Source organism: Nannospalax galili, unplaced genomic scaffold (genome assembly GCF_000622305.1).
Source record: "Nannospalax galili isolate Female #2095 unplaced genomic scaffold, S.galili_v1.0 scaffold538, whole genome shotgun sequence".
NCBI classification, from domain to species: domain Eukaryota; kingdom Metazoa; phylum Chordata; class Mammalia; order Rodentia; family Spalacidae; genus Nannospalax; species Nannospalax galili.
In genome coordinates this window covers 493,861-516,244 of record NW_008343842.1, presented here as the reverse complement: position 1 = coordinate 516,244, position 22,384 = coordinate 493,861, and the positions used below count along the sequence as shown (strand labels likewise).

General features: G+C 42.8%; 1 protein-coding gene across 1 annotated transcript in view; it reads left to right on the top strand.

The window, feature by feature from the left end:
* Dnah8 (dynein axonemal heavy chain 8) overlaps positions 1–22,384 on the top strand; it is a 308,707-nt gene that overhangs the window by 205,050 nt on the left and 81,273 nt on the right. The window contains exons 71-76 of the mRNA XM_008840196.1: positions 1,319–1,474; positions 7,393–7,548; positions 9,889–10,071; positions 14,602–14,707; positions 17,350–17,602; positions 18,469–18,659. Coding sequence (XP_008838418.1) covers positions 1,319–1,474; positions 7,393–7,548; positions 9,889–10,071; positions 14,602–14,707; positions 17,350–17,602; positions 18,469–18,659 — 1,045 coding nt within the window. The remainder of the gene's footprint in view (positions 1–1,318; positions 1,475–7,392; positions 7,549–9,888; positions 10,072–14,601; positions 14,708–17,349; positions 17,603–18,468; positions 18,660–22,384) is intronic.

Below are 22,384 nucleotides of genomic sequence, written 5' to 3'. Positions count from 1 at the left end.
CAGCAGAGGCAGGCGGATCTCTGTGAGTTCAAGGACAGCCTGGTCTACATAGTGAGTTCCAGGACAGCTGGGGCTACAGGAATACTCTGTTCACAAAAGACCGAAAAAAAAAAAAAAAAGAAAAAAAAGATTAGCCATCACAAGTACCATAACACCCCACCATGCTCTGATGCCAATGAGTAATACTATGCCTGACTTGCTGCAATTCTGATGCTAATGTCACTTGCCAAGCTCCTGTGGTCATAAATGCAATTTGTATTCATGACTTGAGAAATGCCGTCCAGTGTCGCTGCTTCCTTAGGGTATGCAAAGCTGTTAATTTCATATCATCTGTATTTAAAGGTTAAGAGATAGTCTTTAATTCAAACAAAGCCAGATTCATCCTTACGGGGAATAGATCATGTATTGGAGTTGCACTGGGTACTGTAATGCAAGGTAGACCAAGAGAGTCCTTATTAATTATGACCTTTGGGAGTCCTGAGGGTAATTTAGCAGAGATGGAAGCTGATTGGTTCACTGGCTCTCTGGGGATTGTATTGACCATGTTGGGGGAGCCTGGAAGGCCCATCTAAATTAGGGGAAGGAACTATTCACACATGTCATTGATGAATTCTACCAGCATATCTCATCTCAGCTGATGTCTCTCCAGCTGTGCAGTCACCTGTCAGTGACCCTTATAGACAGAACCAGAGGCTGGGACGGACAAACACTCAGGAGGACTGTAGCCTTCAGGGCTTACCTTTTTCTCTGACATCTTACTTTCATGGTCTCTAACTCCAAACCAAGTACAACATGCAGTCAACTTATGATGCATCTACTAAATACAAAAAATATAGCATAAAAGGACAGTCTAAGCCTCATGTCATTAATAAGGAGCCATGGGATTATACCTTGACTTGTGGGACTAGAGAAACGTCTCAGCAGTTAAGAGTGCTTGCTGCTCTTGTAGAGGACTCAAGTTCAGTTCCCAGCACCCACATCTTGCAGCTCACAACAACCTGTAACTCCAACTGCAGAGCATTCAGTGCCCTCCTCTGGCCTCCAAAGGACCTGCACTCATGGCATGCGTGCGTGTGCACGCGCGCGTGCACACACACACACACACACACAAATAATAAAAATTGACCTTTAAATTTGTTTTCTAAACTTAATGTTATTTACCTCACATTTACAGGTGTGTTTCTAGATACCATTTGTAGAGCCCAAAGAGAAAACGTGTTCAAATTATATTTCCACTACACATTATACAGCTCTTGATTACTAATTAATATAAAGCTTTTCTCTTTTGAATGACAAAACTTCATTTCTTCTCATTTAGATTGGTGAGTGGGGGCTGCAAGGACTACCTGGAGATGACCTATCAATTCAGAATGGCATTATTGTGACAAAGGCCACCAGATACCCTCTCCTCATTGATCCCCAGACTCAAGGAAAAACTTGGATTAAATCAAAAGAAAAAGAAAATGATTTGCAGGTAGTTTGAATTTGGTGTGTTGGGAAATCATGTTTTCTCAATAGAATTTCAACAGAATCTGCCTCTCAGGAAGTTGTCATCTGTGTTAGTCAGTTTCCCTTTACTGTAACAAATACTTTAGAATAACCAGCTTACAAGAGAAAGGGTTTGTTTATGCTCACAGTTTGGGAGATTTAGGTCTGTGATTAGTTGGATCCATTGCTTTTGGGCAAGGCAGCTCATTATATTGGCAGAAGGAGGCAAAACCATTTCTCTGGGCTAGGATGCAGAAGAAAAGAAGGCTCTACGATCCCCCCATCCTGTTCAAGGGCATGTCCCAGAGACCCATGTTTCTTCCGCTGCATTCCACCTCTCGAAAGTTTCCAAGAGCTCCCAAGAGCTCCACACTGGGGACTAAGCCTTTAACACAAGGTCCTTTGGGGGACATTCCAAGAGTAATCTAGTTCATTTCCTGACAAATGTTTGCTAATTTACACTTTGGACATTTGTAGCAGCAATCTGAGGCAATAGATCCAATTATAACATCTGTTTCACATTCTTTTATTTGTTTGTTTATTTTTAAAAATTTTATTTTGAAGTATATGAGTGTTTTGCCTGTATGCATGTAAATGCACCATGTGTGTGCAATGCCCACGGAGGCCAGAAGGGGGCTCGGAACCCTTGGAACTGGAGTTACAGGCAGTTGTTAGCTGCCATGTGGGTGCTGGGAACCCAGCAGCTGGTGCTCTTAACGTCTGAGCCGTCTCTCCAGCCCCATGAGCTTCTGACCCTCTTGCCTTCACCTTCCAACTCTTTTTTGCTTTCTTAAGCTCATTCTCCCTGTCTCTCTCCATTTCCCTGGCTTAGACCAGTGTGGAATGTGGCTTTTGTTCTGGACCTTGAGTCTGGACTTACAGGAAAACAGAAAAACAGTACTCCCTCAGCTCAGGCTCTTTCTGCCAATCCCACCCAGGCACTTGGCACCACATGACATACCAGTGTCCAGCACTGGCCTTAGAGCCCAACACGGTGTTAATTTTAAAATGAAGGCAGATAAGGCCGGGCCTGCAACCTTCCCGGCCCCCTTGGGGATCTTACCATCAATATTTTCAGCCTCCTGCCTTCATGTATTTTTTAATTTTTGTATTGCATTTTAATGTATTTATTTTGTGTGCATGTGCGTATACGTGTGTCTACCACTGCATCTATGTGGAGATCAGAGGACAACTTAGAGGAGGCAGCCCCTCTCCTTCCACCATGTGGGTACCAGGGATTGAACTCAGCTCATCAGGCTTGGCAGCAGGTACCTTTATCTACCGAGTTATCTCAGTGGCCCCTCTACATTTTTTGAGACATGTTCTGACTCAATTAATTTTGTTTTTACTGTTTCTACTGACTAGAATGTCTTTCCTCACCCTACTGGCTTTTCCGCTTACATCTCAGACAGAAGTCTTAAATGTTTTTCTTCGAAGCCTCCATCCAACGCTACCTTTATCATGTGTCCTCTGTGTCCCCAGCTTAATGAAGCCAGTCCAGTGACCTCTCTGTTTATCATTCTGCTGTGGACTCCAAGTCTGTCTTGAATTATTGTGTTTTCCACATTTGTCTCTTTTATTTCTGCTGTACCATAAACTTCTCACTAGTCAGGTTTATGTTTTACCCATATTTACATTTTCTGTACAGCACTTACATAGGTAGGAATTCCAATATTTATTGAATTTAAAAGAATTCATCAAAGTGTGTCATCTGTGTTGGAGAGAATCACGTGGCCATCTTGATAGATGTGGGGAGAGTAGTTGATAAAATCCAACACCCATTGGTGATAAAAATGGCCAGCAAACTAAGAAGAGGAGGAGCCTCTTTTAATCCCACAAAGGGCTCTTACAAGAAGCTTATAGCAAGCATGAAATTTAAACGAAGTGTTGACAGATTTTCTTCTGAGTTCTGGGCTTCTCAGGTAGTGGGAATCATCAGGAATATCCCAGAACATAACCTGTCGGTCTCTGTTCACTAAAGAAACCCAGAGAAATATTAGAGTGGGTCAGGGGACATAACTAGGAGGAGTTAAAAGGAAATGGCATGTGGGTGCGTGTGTGCATGCGTACGTGCGTGCAGGTGTCTGCCTGTCTGCATGTGTTTGTGTGCATCCATGTCTGTGGGGGGGTGTATGTACACATATGTGGCAGCCATGGGTCAACCTTGAATGTCATTCCTTAGGAGATGTACATATTGTTTTTTGAAACAGGGTCTTCCATGGGCCTAGAGCTTGCCAAGTAGGCTAGGTAGGTCCCAGGGATCCGCCTGTCTCCACCTCCCTGGCACAGGGATTATGACTGTGTGCCACCATGCCTGGCCTTTTTTATGGGTGCTGGGGATTGAACTCGAGTCATCACATTTTCAGGGCAAGCACATCACTGAGCTCTAGAGTTGTTCAGTTCTGCAGTTTCTTAGGAGTCATGTGTCAGGAAGTGCGGAAAGCCGCCTAAGACCACCTCTGAGCCCAAACTTCTTTTCCTGGGTCCAGGTCAACTGTAACTTAACTGTCCATGACCCCACCCCTTGCCTCCCCTGACATCCTATGTCACTGGGCTGTGCACAATGCTGTTTCTCCTGATGGGAGCTCTGTCTCTCCATTCAGCATTATTCATTGATAGCCTTAAGTGATCAAGTCCTTTCTTAAGCTACCCTTTCCTAAAATCCTGTGTTGGTAACAGAAATCTGCCCCAGGCACTCCCTTGTTTTAGAAGCCATGTGCTGCTGGGGTCTGAGCAGATCTAGCTGTGTTCTTTTTCGCTTTCTGAGTGTGTGGATAAGCACACGCCTAGACACACATGAATGGACAACAAAGCCCATTTTATGCACCCAGGGCTGCCCTCTGTCCTGGAAGCTTTCCAAAGGTCCCCTTTGGTGACCTTTCCAGGACCTTCTGGACAGAGGTATCTTTAACCAGTCTCCCTCTAAAGAGTGTGCATCATGTCTTCCTGCAGACAGCACAGGCTTGGAGTGTGGCTGTCACACAGGGCTTCTATATGAGAAGATTCAAGTGAATTAAACTTGAAACTGCAACTCTGAGAGATTATTTTAAATTTATCAAGAAATCAAAGATGGTTATAGTCAGTAGAAAATGGTCATGTCTTTACTTGGGAAGGAAATCACAGAAATAAGAGATTTCCACTAGGTGGGTTTTGCTGCTTCCTTTTGTTTAATAAGCTGCCCAAAGCATTCGGTTTAGATTTATTGACCTTATCAACACACAGTGATGTCATTACAGCACCTAATTCATATAAAGAAAATTATTAGTTCAAGAAAACAACTTCCTTCATATATACGCTATTTTGTTATTGTGCTGGATAGCTTTAGTGTCAACTTGACACACCTGGGTTGAGGGAGCCTCAGTTGCGGAATTGCGTCTATTGGACTGGCCTGTGGCCATGTCTGAGGGGCATCTTCTTGATGAGTGATGTGGGAGGGCCCAGCCCACTGTAGGTGGTGCCACCCCTGGGCAGATGGGCCTGTGTTGCATAAGAAAGCAGGCTGAGCAGGGGCCAGGGGAGCAAGCCAGTAAGCAGAGTTCTTCATGGCCTGTCTCCAGCTCCTGCCTCCAGGTTCCTGCCCTGAGTTCCTACCTTGGGCTCCCTGATGAACTGCGACCTGAGAGATGTAAGCTGAATAAACCCTTTCCTCCCCAAGTTGATATTGGTCAGAGTATTTTGTCACAGCAATGAAGAACAAACTAGAACAGTTATTTAGAGAATTAAAACAAAGTAGACTTATTTGACTTCAATTGTTCAAGTCCATATTTTTCATTTTAAAAAAAGATTTATTTATTTATTGATTTATTTTGAGATAGAGGCTCTCTGTAGTCCCAGCTGGCCTGGAACTCTCTGTGTAGGAACAGGGTGGCCATGATTCACAGAGATCTGCTTGTCTCTGCCTCTTGAGTGCTGGATTAAAGGCACGTACCACCACACCTGGCTAAAAAATGATTTATTTTTATTTATGTGTATGTATGTGTGTCTCCGTGAATATATGCCATGTAAGTGCAGGTGACCTCTGAGGCCAGAAGAAGGTATCAGATCCCCTGGAGCTGGAGTTCCAGGCAGTTATGAGCTGCCCAATATTGAATGCTGGGAACTGAACTCGTGCCCTCTGAAAGAGCAGTAAACATTCTAAACCACTGAGCCACCTCTCCAGCCCCCGGTTAAAATTTTTATGGCAGTTGATATGTATCAATTCTCCTGATCACTCATGATTCCAGAGCATCTTCCTTGTGTGTGAGGCCCATCCCCCAGCAGCATGGATGAATTTGGACAAGTGAGTCTGAGAAAACAGAGTGAGGACCAGCTTTGGGGGATCCTGAAAGTGGGAATGGAGAGAGAAACCATAGAAGAGTTCAAGGCCATTTGGCTCATGTGAGGGTCAACTAACCTAGTATGTCTGTGTTAACTAAGGGCAAACAGTGACCTAAAAATGGAGGCTACTTCTGGGCATTCGTAATTCTAATAAAAAAACAAAACCTAAAAGCAGACAAAGTGAATTTGTAGCCCTTTAGGTTTAGGAAAGTACCACATTCATCTCTGTGCCACCAAAAGGCAAAGCTCATGACAGACCCTCAGCTCATGAGTATGTCACCTCTGACATTCTTTATTTTTTAGAAGATTTATTTTACTTAAATATTTTTGGTTATTTTTATGTGAATGAGTCTTTTGCTTGCATACATGTAGGTGTGTCTGTGCATACGATGCCTACAGAATCCAAGAGAGGGTGTGGGATCCTCTGGAACTGGAGTTACAGATGGTTGCTTGTAGGTACTGGGAACTGAACCCTGGTTCTCTGGAAGAACAGCCAGTGCTCTTAACTGCTGAACCAGCTCTCCAGTCCCAAAAGTATTACTTTATTTTTTTAATTTACTTTTTTAATTTTATGTGTATGAGTGTATTGCCCACATGTGTGTAAGTACACCTGTGTCATGCAGTGCCTACAGAGGTCAAAAGAGGGTACTGAATTCCTTTGAAACTGGAATTACAGACCATTGTTAGCCACCATGTGGATGCTGGGAATCAAACCCAAGTCCTCTGTGAGAACAGTCAGTGCTCTTAACCATCTCTCCAGCCCTGAGTTACTTTATTTTTAATAATGTGTATCTGTGTATCTCTGTCTGTGGGTATGCGCATGAGAGCTCAGTACCCATGGAGTCCATAGGAGGGCATCAGATCCCCTAGAACCTGAGCCATAGATCATTGTGAGCCACTCTGTGTAGGTGCCAGAAACTGAACTGGGGTCTTCTGCAAGAGCAACGGATGCTCTTAACTGCTGAGCCATCTCTCCAGCCCCCTGACATTCTTGATTTATTTCTGAGGGGTCCTAAGGAGATCAGTAAATATAATAAATACCTACAGAACTTTACTTTCCATGAATAATTAGTGGTTATATGATTTTTGTTAAGATGAGTCCTTGGGGGCTGGAGAGATGGCTTAGTGGTTAAGAGCACTGGCTGCACTTACAGAGTATCTGTGTTCAGTTCCCAGCACCCACATGGTGGCTGACAACTATCTATTACTCCAGTTTCAGAGGTTCTGACACCCTCTTCTGGTTTCTTTAAGCAGGCAAACACTCATACACATAACATAAAATGATAAATAAAATGATAAGTACTTAGCAACTTCTGTTCCATCCATCAGGAGCTCCGGCATTCCCTCTGAGGAATGTCACCTGGTTTAACCCTGAGTGAGAGACGGTGCGTATCCAAGACCTCGACAGTCAGAGCTCTCCAAGTTTTGAAAATGAATCTTTGCTGTTGCTTTTATTTTTATGAGTAAGGCTTCCCACATTACTCTTAAAATCCCCCAGTCACTTGTCAAAAAAAAAAAATGTTTTTTCACTTAGGAATGAGAATAATGTTTGAAACACTTTTAGACTAAGGAGTTTTTTATTTTTAGGTGACATCTCTGAACCATAAGTATTTCCGAATGCACTTGGAGGACAGCCTGTCCCTGGGTCGCCCCCTTCTCATCGAGGACATTCGGGAGGAGCTGGATCCAGCTCTGGATCATGTACTGGAAAAGAATTTCATTAAATCAGGCACCACTTTCAAGGTGAGCAGGTTTTTTTTTTTTTTTTTTTTTTTTTTTTTTTTTTTTTTAAAGAGAAAGAAGGAAAGAACAATGGTGACATCTACTTGCCCTTCTGAGCATAGCAGGGGAGTGATTTCTTTCAGGTGGTGATGTTTTGTTTGCAGCAAAAAGCATTTCCAAACTGACATTCATTGTGTCCTCGGAGTCATTGTTTCTAGGCATCAAAAGCTTATCTCATTTCCTGTTCCCTCCCAAAGTGGTAGCTGTTATTTACTTTTCTTTAAATTGATGTCATTCTTAATTGAAAAACAATAATGGCACATATATATGGGCTACAGTATGTTGTATATTATAAAACTGCTAAAAGAGTTCTTTTGCATTATTCTATTTTTGTTATTTCTGTGTGTGCGTGCGCATATAAGTACAGGTGCCCACAGAGGCCAGAAGAAGGCATTGAATCCCCTGGAGCTGGAGTTACAGGGGGTTGTGAGTCACCTGATGTAGGTGCTGGGAACTAAATGGTGGTCCTTTGGAAGAGCAGCAAGTGCTCTTAACCACTCAGCCATCTCTTCAACCCCATTCAAAGAGTCCTTGAAAATTCACATTGCTTTTTAACAGATACATAAAACAAAAATTGTACATATTAATAGATGCCCTGTGATGTTTCAATTCCTTTTGTTTTTATGACATAAAATGCACAAGAACAACATCTTGGTAAGAGTAAATCCTGTTGTTTGAAACAAAGTAATATATGAAGAAAGCATATTTATCTTAATAACAATATATTAGTGTTCTACAGAAACCAGTTTTATGTATTTAACTACTCTAAGAAAACTGGTTTTGCAAGTCAAATATGTACACAAATACAAGAAAACCTGGCTCTCCTCTTTAGAGGAAGTAGCATTTTAATAAAGTCTGTAGACATTGATTTGTTCATTTCTCTATTAACTTTCAATCTAAACTTATGGCTTCACTGGAAAGCCATGGAACTCTGTTCCCAACTGCTGATGATAACACAAATTGTTTTCAATAGAAGCATCTCTTTTAAAATCGGTTTCATTCTTCACTTTAAGGATTTAGGGGGTTTTAGTCCTTGATGAATGTCTGCGTTTTGGATTCGGTTATTTCACTTCCAGTTAGTTAATTTCCTGAATATCACTGAGTAAGTAAGGATGCACATTTTCTCCTTAAACACAGATTTACTTAGAAAAACTTTTCTTCACAACATGAATCCTTTATTTGCCATTTTTCATTCATTCAACAATGGTTTGTGGAACATCCAGTATACATTTAAGCCTGGAACAGTTTGTGGAGAAGCAAGAATAAAACTGAGTCAATGTTCTAAATAATTCCCATTGTTCTCCCATGAGATTACAAATTGCAATTTTTCTTTGCCAGTAAAGGGGTCTAAGAGCAAAATCTTAGTGATTTCTCTGGTTACTGTGATTCATGCTTTGGAATCACATTTTAAAACATTTTATTGACAAATAGAGATTGTGTGATATTTTGCTGTTCCTATACGATGTACAATGTTGGTCATGCTTAAATGAACCACTAGCTCCTTTGGCGTCCCTCTACCTCTTAGATATCTGGAACTTGTTCATATTACAAATGAAAATATTTGTCTTTCTGAGTCCAGTTTATTGTCTGTGCCTCGTTTAACATGACAAAGAAGGCTATAGAATCTCCATCTGAGGTCTTTTAAAGAACCCTAGGTTCCTGTCTGTGGTGTGAAGGCATGGTTCCTGATGGTGCCATCCATGCAGGATCAAGATTAATTAGAAATTTAAGTATTTAAAAATTCTATAGTTTCTACTTGCTTTTTAGAAAGTAAAAAACTAGCTGTTTTCCAATGCACTGCAAATAGCAGTGTTTAAAATCAATGCTATTTTTCTTGGGGAAAAATTTTTTTTCTTTGAAAATTATATTGACTCTGTTGTCAAATATGTCTGAGATATGATGGTGGGACACAAAAAGAAGTAGTAATTCCTATAAGCACAGCAGAGTTCCTCAGCAGGATATTATTTACTCATCTACAAGTGATGAGAGTAATAAATACTAGATTTTTAAGTCCTATCTTAGACGTGTCCAAGTTTTCTGTTATTAGCCATTTGTTTTAGATCAGGTTTTCATCTGACTTCCTTTGTATTGTGGTTAAAATCATCTTCAGCAGGAACACAAATCTGAATTACTCTAAATTAAACAGCCTTTATTATTTAAGGTCCATGATTAAAATTTTGCAACTTTCCTTCCAAATTCATTCAAGTATCACAGCCTTGACCTTTGATGAATTCATTTCAAGCTGTACCTCCAATTCCTGGCCTTTAAGCTGGTTTTAATTTTATATTTGAACTTGTACAGGTGAAAGTCGGTGATAAGGAATGTGACATCATGAATACATTTAAACTCTACATCACCACCAAGTTACCAAACCCTGCTTTCACCCCTGAGATCAATGCGAAGACCTCGGTCATTGATTTCACTGTGACCATGAAGGGGTTGGAGAATCAGTTACTCAGGAGAGTAATCCTAACGGAGAAACAGGTAATCACTCTTCAAGGTAAAGACTCTAACTTAAATTAAATGTTGAGCATTGATTAAGTAGGTTGGTGACATGGCTTAGCAGGTAACGGTGTCTGCTGTCAAGCCTGATGGCCAGAGTTCAATCCCCAGGACCCAGATAGTTGAAGGAGAGAACTGATTCCCACAAATTGTTCTCTGACCTATACATTTTCACTGAGGCATCCATCTCCCCCCACAAAATAAATAAATAAATAGGTAAAATAAAATAGATTAGGATGTTGCTATAATAAATATAGGGGAAAAAATAACCAGTCATAAGAACATATCTTTCTCAGTGTCAGTTTCCATCAGGAAATTATGAAATTCAGTTCTCTTTTATCCCCAGACACACACACATGCACACATACATACACATGTGCATACTTACACACATACATGTAGACATACACAGACATGTGCACACCTAGACACACGCATGTAGACACACGTGCATAAACACATATGCACACATATATACATTCACACACATATGCACACATATATACATGCATGCACACATACATATATACGTGCACAGAGTGCACTCATGCACATGTACATACATACACGCACACACATGTCATTCTTTATACTTCTGTCTTTAAACCTTTGGGCATCTGGATATACAAATCTATAATCTTACGTATTGTCTTGGGGCACCTGAAAAATAATAAAACAATGATCCTAGAAAAAAAAAATCAATTCCTCCGAATAGCTATTACCAACCGTCGAGATTTCAGATATTACACTATAATAATGTAATGATACCAGGAACTGTACTTCAAATGAAACCTGCATTTGAGTAGGGAAATTAATTAGGTATAACTGTGGGTATTGATGAAACAAAGAACACCTTTGGGCTGGAATATTTTCAGAGGCAGATAGGAGGCTAAAGTAATTTTTAAGAAAATGCACAGAAAAGTTTCTATTTGATGCACAACATATATTTGCATATATTAAATACATTTGCATAAAGTGCGAATGTTTACATTTACTTCACTATAATTCATTTTCATATTCAAGGAAAAGGCGAGGTTAGAAACAACAAGCGCAGAGGAGCACAAAATGGGAGGGCGAGAAGGAGAATGACCGGGAAGCAGACAGCAGGGAGGAAAGGGATTTACAGAGAGACTCACTGGAAGACGGATGCTCTGGAAGGGACGGGACATGGTACTAACTGTCCTTGTTAAAACATCGATGAAATCCCACCTGCCAAAGGGCAAACATTATTAAGATGATCTTCATTTAGACTTTGTGTGCTGGATAGCTTTAGTTATCACCTTGACACACCTGGGTAGAGGGAGCCTCAATTGGGAATTGCCTCCATTGGACTGACCGGTGGCCATGTCTGAGGGGCGTCTTCTTGTTGTGTGATGTGGGAGGGCCCAGACCACTGTGGGTGGTGCCACCCCTGGGCAGGTGGGCCTGTGCTGCATAAAAAAGCACGTTGAGCGGGGAGGTGGGGGTGGGGGAAGCAAGTCAGTAAGCAGCGTTCCTCCATGGCCTGTGCTCCAGCTCCTGCCTCCAGGTTCCTGCCTCCAGGTTCCTATCTTGGGCTCCCTCAGTGAGGAATTAAGACCCAGGAAATGTAAACTTAAAACAAACAAACAAACAAACAAACAAAAAAAAAACCTTTCTTCCCAAGTTGGTATTGGTCAGAGTGTTTTGTCACAGCATTGGAGAAACAAACTAGAGCACTCCGTGAGAATATTCTGTTAGTGTTAAACTTCCTGGACTCGGGGCTAGGGAGATCACTCAGCAGACTATCAAAAGCCCTGGCTCTCCAGTTCACTGCCTGCATCACCCCTCAGGTTCACATGATGTCAGTTGTTGAAAGCAAGTCCCCTGTGGTCAAACGAGTTTGTTGGTCTGTTCTGAGGTGATTTCCCACAAGTCTGGCTCTCCCATGCGGCACTGCCCGAAGGTCCTCAGAGTGCCCCACACTCACTCTCCTTAACTTAGCTTCCCCTTCAAGACATGCAGTAGGGTGCCTGTGCCAGCGTCGGTGGAGAGCACAGTATGCACACTTCATAAGCTGAGCTTCCTCTCCTGTCAGTCCTGCCGTGACACCCCCATTTTACAGATGAACAAACAGATGGAGGCCAGTGAGAATAATAGTCTCACCCCGTGACAACACGTGCATAGTCTGCTAGGTGTCCTAGAAGCTTTATGGGCCATGCTGTAAAACTTTGCAAAGTCTCATCCTGCCACAATGCCAGGCCATGCACACACATGCATGTCAATGTCAGGTATCTTCCTCAGTCAGTCTCCATGTTATTTTTTGAAGCAGGGCCTCTCTCTGAACACGGAGCTCACTGATTAGGCTAGGCTGACTCATCAGAAAGCCCTAGGGATCCTCCTGTTTCCACTTCCCCATCACTGTGGTTATAGGTGCACTCTGCCATGGCCAGCTGCTTACATGGGTGCTGGGGATCAAGTCCTCATGCTCATGAAGTAAGGACTTTACCAACTGAGCTGTCTCAATCTCTCCAGCCCCGGTGGGTGGTGATCACTTTAATGACAGTGGTTCCTTATCTAGTCTCCTGCAAATACAGCGCCAGTGAATCTCACAGCCTGGAAAGTAGGAAGGCAGCAACATTAGTCTAGGAGTTGGAGGACAGGATATCAGACCCATCTCTGCAGGTAACTAGCTGTGTGTTACATTGGGATGCTGCTCACACCCCAGATATCAGATAAAGCATGTGAACTAAATTTAGCACATTTCAGTTGAACAATTGAAATTGGGTGAGTCTCTTTTCTACAAGACTTCATGATAAGTGCTCTCAGGAATACCAAAGTACACAGGACAAGATCCTGCCTGTGAGCTGCACAAATTCTGGATGAAAATAATCTATAGGCACACTGTGACATAAGCCATGGCAGATGTTTGGCTCAGTGCTGAACTGTGGCTTTTCATCATGTAAGTGCTTTCAGAAGACTTCTAAAAGTGATGGGTTTTCTGAAGTAGTTTTATAAAAATTGTTCTCAAATATGTAGTGTTAATTTACTTTGTAATATAATTTTCTCAGTGTACAATGTGATTCTGCATATTAATGAGAAAAAAAAATAATGTTACTGAGGGCAGGGGATGTTGGTAGAGTGCTTGCTTAGCATGCACAAAAACCTGGATTCTATTCCTGGCACCACATAAATTGGGTGTGCCAGTGTATAACTGTAATCCCAGCACTTGGGAGCTGGTGGCAGGAGGATCAGAAGTTCAAGGTCATCCTTAGTTGCATAGTGAGTTCAAGACCAGCCTGCGCTACATGAGACTCTGTTTAAAAAACAAAACTAAAGCTAAATATTATTAAGATGATTTTCATTTAGACCAGGTAAGGATATTTTGTTAGTGTTAAGCTTCCTGGACTTGGGGCTAGGGACATGACTCAGCTGTGAAAGTACTTGCCACACAAGCATGAGGACCTGAGTTTGGATCCCCAGATCCCATGTAAAAATGTCAGGTGGCTGTGGCAACCCACTTATAATTGAAGCCTTGGAAGGCAGACACGGGAGTCCCCAGAGCAAGCTGGGTAGCAAGACTAGCCATATCAGGGAGCTCTGGGTTTAATTGAGAGACTCTGCCTTAGTGAGTAAGGTGGAAGAGTGATTGAGGATGATTCCTGACATCAACTTCCAGCCTACACACACACACACACACACGAAAATGGGATAAAGACGAATATTATTAAGATGATTTTCATTTAGACTCTGTAAGAATGTTCTGTCCATGTTAAACTTCCTGGACTTGGATACTGGGCTATGGTGATGCAAAACAATGTCTTGGTTTTCATTAGATACACTAAGGTATTTAGAAGAGTGATATCAGGTTTGGAGAGATGGCTCAGCAGTTACGAGCACTTACTGCTCTTGCTGAGGACCCAGGTTCCATTCCCAGCATCCACTAAACAACCATCTGTAACTCCAGTTCCAGGGGATCTGATGCCTTCTTCTGACCTGCACAGGCATTATACAACACAAATGCACTTACACACATGCAGGCAGTACACTCATATACATAAAAAATATTAAAAATAAAAATAAAAGAACAATGTCATCAGCCTGAAAGTTAGCCATAACAATAACAGTACCCACTCAGTAGGTATTATTTTTTTAACTTTAATTTTTATTTTATGTGTATGCCTGCATGTGTGTAATGTACCACATGCATGCAATGCCTGCAGAGGCCAGAAGAGGCATCAGATTCCCTAGAACTGGAATTATGGATGGTGGTTGGCTGCCATGTGGGTTCTGGAATGTAAACTCGGGTCTTCTGCAAGAGCAGCCAGTGCTCTTAACTGCTGAGCTATCTCTCCAGCCCCCATTTTATCAATTACTCAGAGGAACAAAAATACAAAATGGTTTGACTAATGATAGTCATTTCTTCCATCATTCAAAAGGAAGTTTGGTTTAAACCCTTGAACCTTGATAATAACCACCACCGAGTCTGGTTTTCTATAGCAACTGCTGATTATGATCCTGATGTGATTTTGTTTGCTTATTTCTTAATAACAGGAGTTGGAGTCAGAGAGGGTTAAACTTTTGGAGGATGTTACTTTTAATAAGCGGAAGATGAAAGAACTTGAGGATAACCTGCTGTATAAATTAAGTGCTACAAAAGGTATCATGTCATTGGGAACTAAAGGAGGAAGAGTTTCACGCACACTGCTTTCAGTGCCGCCCTGACTACAGGTGCTAGGAAATAGTCAAGTTAACAATGCAAAAGCAAGCAGGGCAGTTTCCATCTAGTCATTAAAGAAACACCGCAGAGATTGCGCTCTCTGAATTAGCAGCTAGACACTGAGTGAATGGGAATAACATTGTCTCCTTGATATAATCACTCTCTCCTGAGAAAAACAAGGGCCTCCCAAGAGAGCCAGGGAACTTGTGATGGACTCATTTGCTTGCTCAGAGGGCACTCACATGCTCGGGCTGTTTCCATTGATCAACTCTTATTTGCCACTGAAACGCAGCCGCTATGATGGGTCACGTACAAAACAAGTAATTTCTGTTAGAAGAACGTGGCTACCCAAGAGCCCAACTCACCTCCAATGACTCCCACTTAAAAGTGAAGGGAAGCAGCCAGGTGTGGTGGTGCTCACCTTTCATCCCAGTAGAGGCATGTGGATCTCTGTGAGATGGAGGCCAGCCTGGTCTACATAAGTGAGTTCCAGGCCAGCTGGGGCTAAAGGGAGACCCTGTCTCAAAAACCAAAAACAAAATAAACAACAACAAAAAAGCCAAGGGAAGGGCAGCCAGAATCATTATGCCACACCCCAATTTGAGCAGGTACTCTGTAGTACATTCTGACTGGATGTGGTGGTGCATATTTGTAATTGTAGCACTTGGGAAACTGAGGCAGAAGAATGGCTGTGAGTTTGAGGCCAGCCTGGGCTATACAGAAACCACCAGGCCAATTAGGGCTCCCCACAAGACCTTGTCTCAAAACAAACAACCAAACAAAAAAGCAAAATTTTATTCAAAGAGAATAAAATCAACAGATATCATATCAGTTCTCTTTGTAGGCAATAAATCACAGCTACCTAATTAAATGCCATGATCCATTAGCATTTTACTTATGACTTCTTCCCACTGCCACGTTAATCCTTGGATTAAAAGAAAACAAAAACTTAGTCTTTTAAAACAATCCCAATCAAGGCCAGCCGTAGCGGCACATAACCTCTAATCCCAGCTACTTGGAATGTTGAGGCTACGAGATTGAGAATTTGAGGCCAGATTGGGCTATGTAGTGAGACACTGTCTCAAAACTTTAAAAAGGGAGCTAAATTAGGCTGGGCATGGTGGTCTTCAGTCCCAGCACTGGGGACACAGAGGCAGGAGTTCCAGAGTTACTGTTCTATTACAGTGATAAAACATTTTGACAAAAGCAGCTTAAGGAAGACTACATTTTGGCTTACGGTTCCAGAGGGCCAGAGTCCATCATGGTGGGGAGGGCACCCGTGACAGCAGGAATAGGAAGCTGGCTGATCACATTTTCATCCCCAGGGGAAGTGGAGAGAGAACAGGAAGTGAGGGAAAGCTATAAAACCCTCAAAGCCCACCCCCAAGTGATATCCTTTGTCCAACGAGGCTCCACCTCCTAAAAGTTCCACAACCTCCCCAAACAGCGTCATCCACTGGGGACCAGGTGCTCAAGTACACAAGCCTATGGGAGCCATCTCTCATTCAAACTACCACATCTGCTTCTAGAGCACTGCCTCTGTAGATACAGTGCCTGTGAGCTCAGTGCATCACCATGGTGTTTTACATCTTAAAATGGAATTTGTTGTTGTAAGCATATATTTCTCTTAAAAACAATAACTTGAAGGGAAAACTGAAAAAAATTATGGTGTTTTTCTTGGGTGACACTTCCACCCTACCACAGTTTATTCTTGTTAGGGATGTAGAGTGACCAGGGTTCTCTGTAGCGGGAACTCTTCCAGTCAACCAGTGAGAGAACAGCCACTGTCACCTTGCCAGTCTGGGAACTGTGTTTCCATCTGCTCACACCCTAGATAAGTGGGATGGAGGAGCTGGGGACACTTTGGTGAGAGTCACCTAGGTGATAATGGAGGTAAAAGTGCATCACACAGGCAGCAGTTGATACCACCAAAGACAGAGAGGACCTGAGTTATGTCCCCCAGAATCCTCATCAGAAAAGGCAGCGGGATGGAGAGATGGCTCCGTGGTTAAGCACACTGGCTGCTCTTGCAGAGGACAGGAGTTCAGTTCCCAGCACCCACATGCTCTGTGGGCAGTGCTTGCACATGGTCCAAGTACGTACAGGCAGGAAACACTCATACTCATTTTTTAAGAAAGCCAACGGTGGTGGTGCATGCTTGTGTGAGCTAGGCACTGGGGAAGCAGAGACAAGCAGGTCCCTGGGGCTCACTGACCAACCACCTTAGCCTACTTTGCGAGTTCTAGATCAAGTGAGAGACCCTGTCTCAAAAAAACAAGGTGGAAGCCAGGTGTGGTGGTGCATACCTTTAATGGGGGCGGGGGAGCCTATCCAAAACAGTTTTTGCCTTTTGGTGTAGATTTTCAAGTAGAGGGGAATGATGGGCTCTCAACTGGAATGTTGAAAAAGATCCAGGTGCTGGGTTGTAGTTAGATCAGGAACCCCTGAGTGTGATGAGATTCTGTTCTGCAGACGCTGGGGGAGTCAGCTCAGAAGCTGGTGGTATTAGTTCAGAAAGGATGCCCCTTGCTCTGGAGTCATTCTACGGAGTGTCTGCTATTTTTCATGTTTTTGACTTTCAGGTTCCTTGGTGGACGACGAGTCTCTCATTGGTGTCCTTCGAATCACCAAGCAGACAGCAGCAGAAGTCAGTGAAAAGCTCCATGTCGCTGCAGAAACAGAGATCAAGATCAACATGGCTCAGGAGGAGTTCCGGCCAGCCGCCACCCGCGGCAGCATCCTCTACTTCCTCATCACAGAAATGAGCATGGTGAACGTTATGTATCAAACCTCACTGTCCCAGTTCTTGAAGTTATTCGACCAGTCCATGGCCAGGTGAGTCCTCCACACCTTTCGCTCCATCATCTCCAAAGTGGCACTTTCAAGTGTTTTGTGGGAAGCTTAGGAAACAGCTCAGTTGGTAAAGTAGCTGCTGTGTAACCTTAAGGATCTGAGTTCAGATCACCAGCATCCATGTAAAAAGCCAGTGTGGCAGCCTGCAATATGTAACCTGTGCTGGGGGGTGGAGACAGAAGGGTCCCTGGAAGCTCTCTGGCCAGCCAATCAGTGAGCTCCAGGTGCAGTGAGAGACCCTGTCTAAAAAAAATAAGGTGGGGGACTGGAGAGATGGCTCAGCAGTTACAGAGCACTGGCTGCTCTTGCAGAGGTCCTGGGTTCAGTTCCCAGCACTGACATGGAAGCTAATAACCATCCATAACTCCAGTTCCAGGGGATCTGAGGCCCTCTTCCGGCCTCCAGGGGCAACTACATTCATGCCCCCTCCCCACACATACACATAATTAAAATAAAAATAAGGGACTGGAGAGATGACTCAGCAGTTAAGAGCACTGGCGGCTCTTGCAGAGGACCCAAGTTCAGTTCCCAATACCCACATGGCAGCTAATAACTCCAGTTCCAGGGGATCTGATGCCCTCTTCTGGCCTCCGTGGGCATTGCATGACATGAGTGTGCTTGCATGCAGGAAAACATTTACACACATAAAATAAAAATAAATAGATTTAAAATAAAAATAAATGCTAAAAGATATAAAGTGAAGATTAGTTGGGGAAGATATCTGATATCAACCTCTGGCCTCCACATACATGCATACATGCATACACACACACACAATTTTTGTTGTTATTTTTAGTCCTTAAGAAATTGCTTTTTTACCTGTTTGATTTTTTTTTAATGAATTTCAGATCTGAAAAGTCTCCACTACCTCAAAAGAGAATTGCAAATATCATCGAATATCTGACATACAAGGTTTTTACGTACTCAGTGAGAGGCCTGTATGAAAACCACAAATTTCTCTTTGCACTCCTCATGACCTTGAAGATTGACCTTCAGAGGGGGACAGTTAAACACAAAGAGTTTCAGACTCTGATTAAAGGTAACATGTTGGGGGTGTGGATGTGTAGAGGACATTGCTTTGATGGGCTCTTGGATAAGTTGTGACCCTGGACCAGGGCCACAGCAGGAAAACTGTCCTAACAAGGGCGGTGCTGGTCTCTTAATGTCTTTTGTTTCTGATTGCCATTAATGTGGCACTATTCGCTTAAGATTCGTGTTTATGCTAACTCTGAGGTTCTTAGTTATATGACTACATTCTATTTCTTCATTGTTGTCCATGTTTAGGGGGACTGATTGCCAAAGATAGAAAAAGTTGGTGATGAACTTTATTCCTAACCTTCCTTTCCTTCCCTTCCATTTTCCATTCTCCTCTGTTTTTTCCATTTCTTTCCCCTTCCCTCCTTCCCTCCATCCCTCCTTCCCTCCTTCCCGCCCTCCCTCCCTCCTTCCCTCCTTCCCTCCCTCCTTCCCTCCCTCCTTCCCTCCTTCCCTCCCTCCCTCCCTCCCTCATCTCGTTCTTTCTCTCTCTCTGGCTTTCTTTCATCTTTCCTAGACAGGTTCTTACTATGTAGCTGAATCTGGCCTGGAACTTGATACATATCCCAGACTGGTCTTGAGCTTGAGAAAATTGAGATACTCCCACCTTGATTTCCCTTGTACTAGGATTGCAGACATGTGCCACCCCACCTGGCTACTAATGAGCTTTCTCTAGAGGGAAGGTAATTCCTTCAGCCAAAGAGTACGATGACTTTTAAGAAGATAAAAAGGCACATTTGTATTTCATGTTTGGAGGTGATGTTATCCATTGCTTGTCTCTGCGTTAAAAAGCATAATCAAGAAGGTAAAAGGATGGTATTTCCATTTCAATCTGTTTGCAGAAGTGTTCATTGAGTGCGTACTATACAAGCTACTATGCTATTGTTGGGGACACTGAAGAAACCAGACATTGCTTTCAAAAGAAACAATAAGGTTCATAATAGAGATAAAGATAAAAACAAAACTACAAAACCAGGGCACTGTCGCCCGTGTTATAAGAAATCTAAGAAACAAGGTATTTGATCTAAAAAGGGGTTGCTGGCCTAGGGAGATAACTGTGCAAGCGTGAGGACCAAGTTCAATTGCCAGGACCCAATAAAAAGTCAGGCATGATGAAACATGTTGGTAATCCCAGGGCTTGGGGGCCTTTCTGGCCAGTCCAGCTAAACCAGTGAGCTTCATAAATAAATAAAGAAAGACATGAAGGAGTAAGCTACAGAGACTGAGGAAGATGCCCAACGTCAACTTCTGGATTCTGCCTGCACATGTACACACACACGTGCACACACACACGCACACACACACATTTTTAATTAAAAAAAAAACCTCCAGATAGCACTGCCATAGCATGCTCCCCATAGCCACGCCCACCACACAAACAATACTTATTGGTGGAGGGGAGCAGCGTGATGGATCGTCCTGAGGTTGGCTAAGGAGATAAGGAGTGTGGTGGCATGAAATTGGAGGGGGGGGTCACACTGGCACCCAGCAGAGACCTAGTTCAAACAAGATGCTGCAGAGCTGGGGAACTTGGTGCTGGAGACTAAAGGTCAGGGCTGGGTGGACTGGGTGATGGGTTGTGTGCTGTAGCCTAGAGTCTCTGTGGGTCATAAAGAAATTGTCACAGCTCTGAGGGTCCAAGAACACAGCCTGTGGCTGAGACACACACAGGTTGGACACATTCTCCCACCAAGTCAAAACCCCACTCCATCTCCTCACTCCCCATATGATACTTTGTCAAATCAGAGCTACTAGCTAGAGACCAACCTCTTTAATGAGAGTTTGTGAATGGGAGGAGACGGAGACACAGAAGAGGGGTTCCCAGGAGGGTTAGATTCATTACAACAGGATAAAGATGGACATGTGCCTGGGCTGTGGTGCGAGCACATTTGTGACCTCTCTTCATCAAATTGGACAGTTAGTGAGAGCTAGATTGTACAGGGCCAGTACAACCAGCAAGGGGAGTTTGGATTCAATTCAGTTGGCAATAGGGAGCCATGGAGTGTTTTATGGGCAGGGATATAACATGAACAGAGCAGTGATTTCAGAAGATTAATTTGGAATTGCATGATAGATTGACTGACAGAAGTACAGTCAACTCAGCAGGAAAGAAAGGTATTTTTTATATATTCTTTTCAAAGCTGGTTTATTATATAGTATGTTTTTGTTTTGAATTGGCTTACATTTTGATGGAATTATTTTTAAAGGATAATGTGACTTATTTTTTAATTTTTTTATAGAGCTAATAAATATGGCTCTTATATCATGGGTATTTTTTGATCATTGTGAACTCAATACTTAAGGGAGGAAAAAAAAAGTTATCTATGGTCATAGCAACGCTTGATTTCCCAGGAGTGACAGTTCTTATATATCAATTACTTCTTGTTTTCTGCAATATTTGTAAGGTGCCTTTGAGTTTCTCCCTCAACTGAGAATGTCAGAGCACTTTGAAAATGAAACGGAGACTGGGGGCAAACCTGCACTATAAAACAATTGATTGTTTCCTAGCCTGGTTATTTTAGAGAGATATTATCTCCATGTTGCCATAGACCTTGGGGGTTTGCTCTTGCCTTCCAGGTGGGGCTGGACCTGGGTCTTCCAAAATGCAAGGAGGATACAAATTAATGTCAAAATGAACCGCTAATAATGGCGGACCACTTACTATTTAATCTCAAAGTAACCATCTGGTAAATTCTATTATTGCATCCACCTGAGACTGAGCTCATTGTCCAAAAGAATGCAGCCATACAGTAGAGTAGCCAGGGTGTTTGGGTGGTGGTCGTGGTGGGGATCAGCCTGTCAGTTAGTTTGGGTTGGCTAAGGTAAATACGTGCTTGAAAACACCAAGGTAGTTTAGCTGTCTTCTTCTTGTGTCTCTAAAGCTATGGTCACATGGAAATGTGGTTTTTGAAACAACCAGGAAAGAAAGGGGGTGGGGTGGGGCTCCATCCCTGTGTTCGAGAACAATCAGGTTGCTGCACTGGGGATGGCTCTTGCTGGGGGCTACTTTCCCACCACTAACTCTTCCGTTATTGGTAATGGTGCATGAACAAAGCTTGCTTTTGGACCCAGCTTCATAGGGCAGGGCAGTGAGGTTTACATGATATTTTGGCAGCATCATGACTCTCAGAGCCACTGACCCCCAAGTCCTCTGTGGAGGAGCTAAGAGGTCTATGTAAAACACAAACAAGCAAACTACACAAAAAGGGACTTTTATAGTTTCTCAGGAAGATGCTAAATAAGGAAGCAAAGAACTTCTTTTCCTACCTTCATTTCCTTCCTTCCTTCCTTCCTTCCTTCCTTCCTTCCTTCCTTCCAGTCTTTATGTTTATATGTGAAAGGGAAGAATTTGATGAGTTCTTAAGGACCATGAAATCTAAAAATTCCAGACTTAGGGACTGGAGAGATGGTTCAGTGGTTAAGAGCACTTGCTCCTTTTACAGAGGACCTGAGTTCAGTTCCCAGCACCCACAACTGCCTGTTGAGTACCAGGCCAGCCAAGTCTATGCAATGAGAACTTGTCTCAAAATAAATAATAAATAAATAAGTAAACAAATAAATAAATAAATAAATAAATATAAATAAATAGCCTCTTTTAAGGGTGTGACTCTTGGTAGGTTAACTGGGCTCCAGTGGATGGACCCACACTGAAGGACATTTGAGGACACAAATTAGCCTCTATGGGCCATATTATATATTTTATATATGTGTACATATATATATGTATAT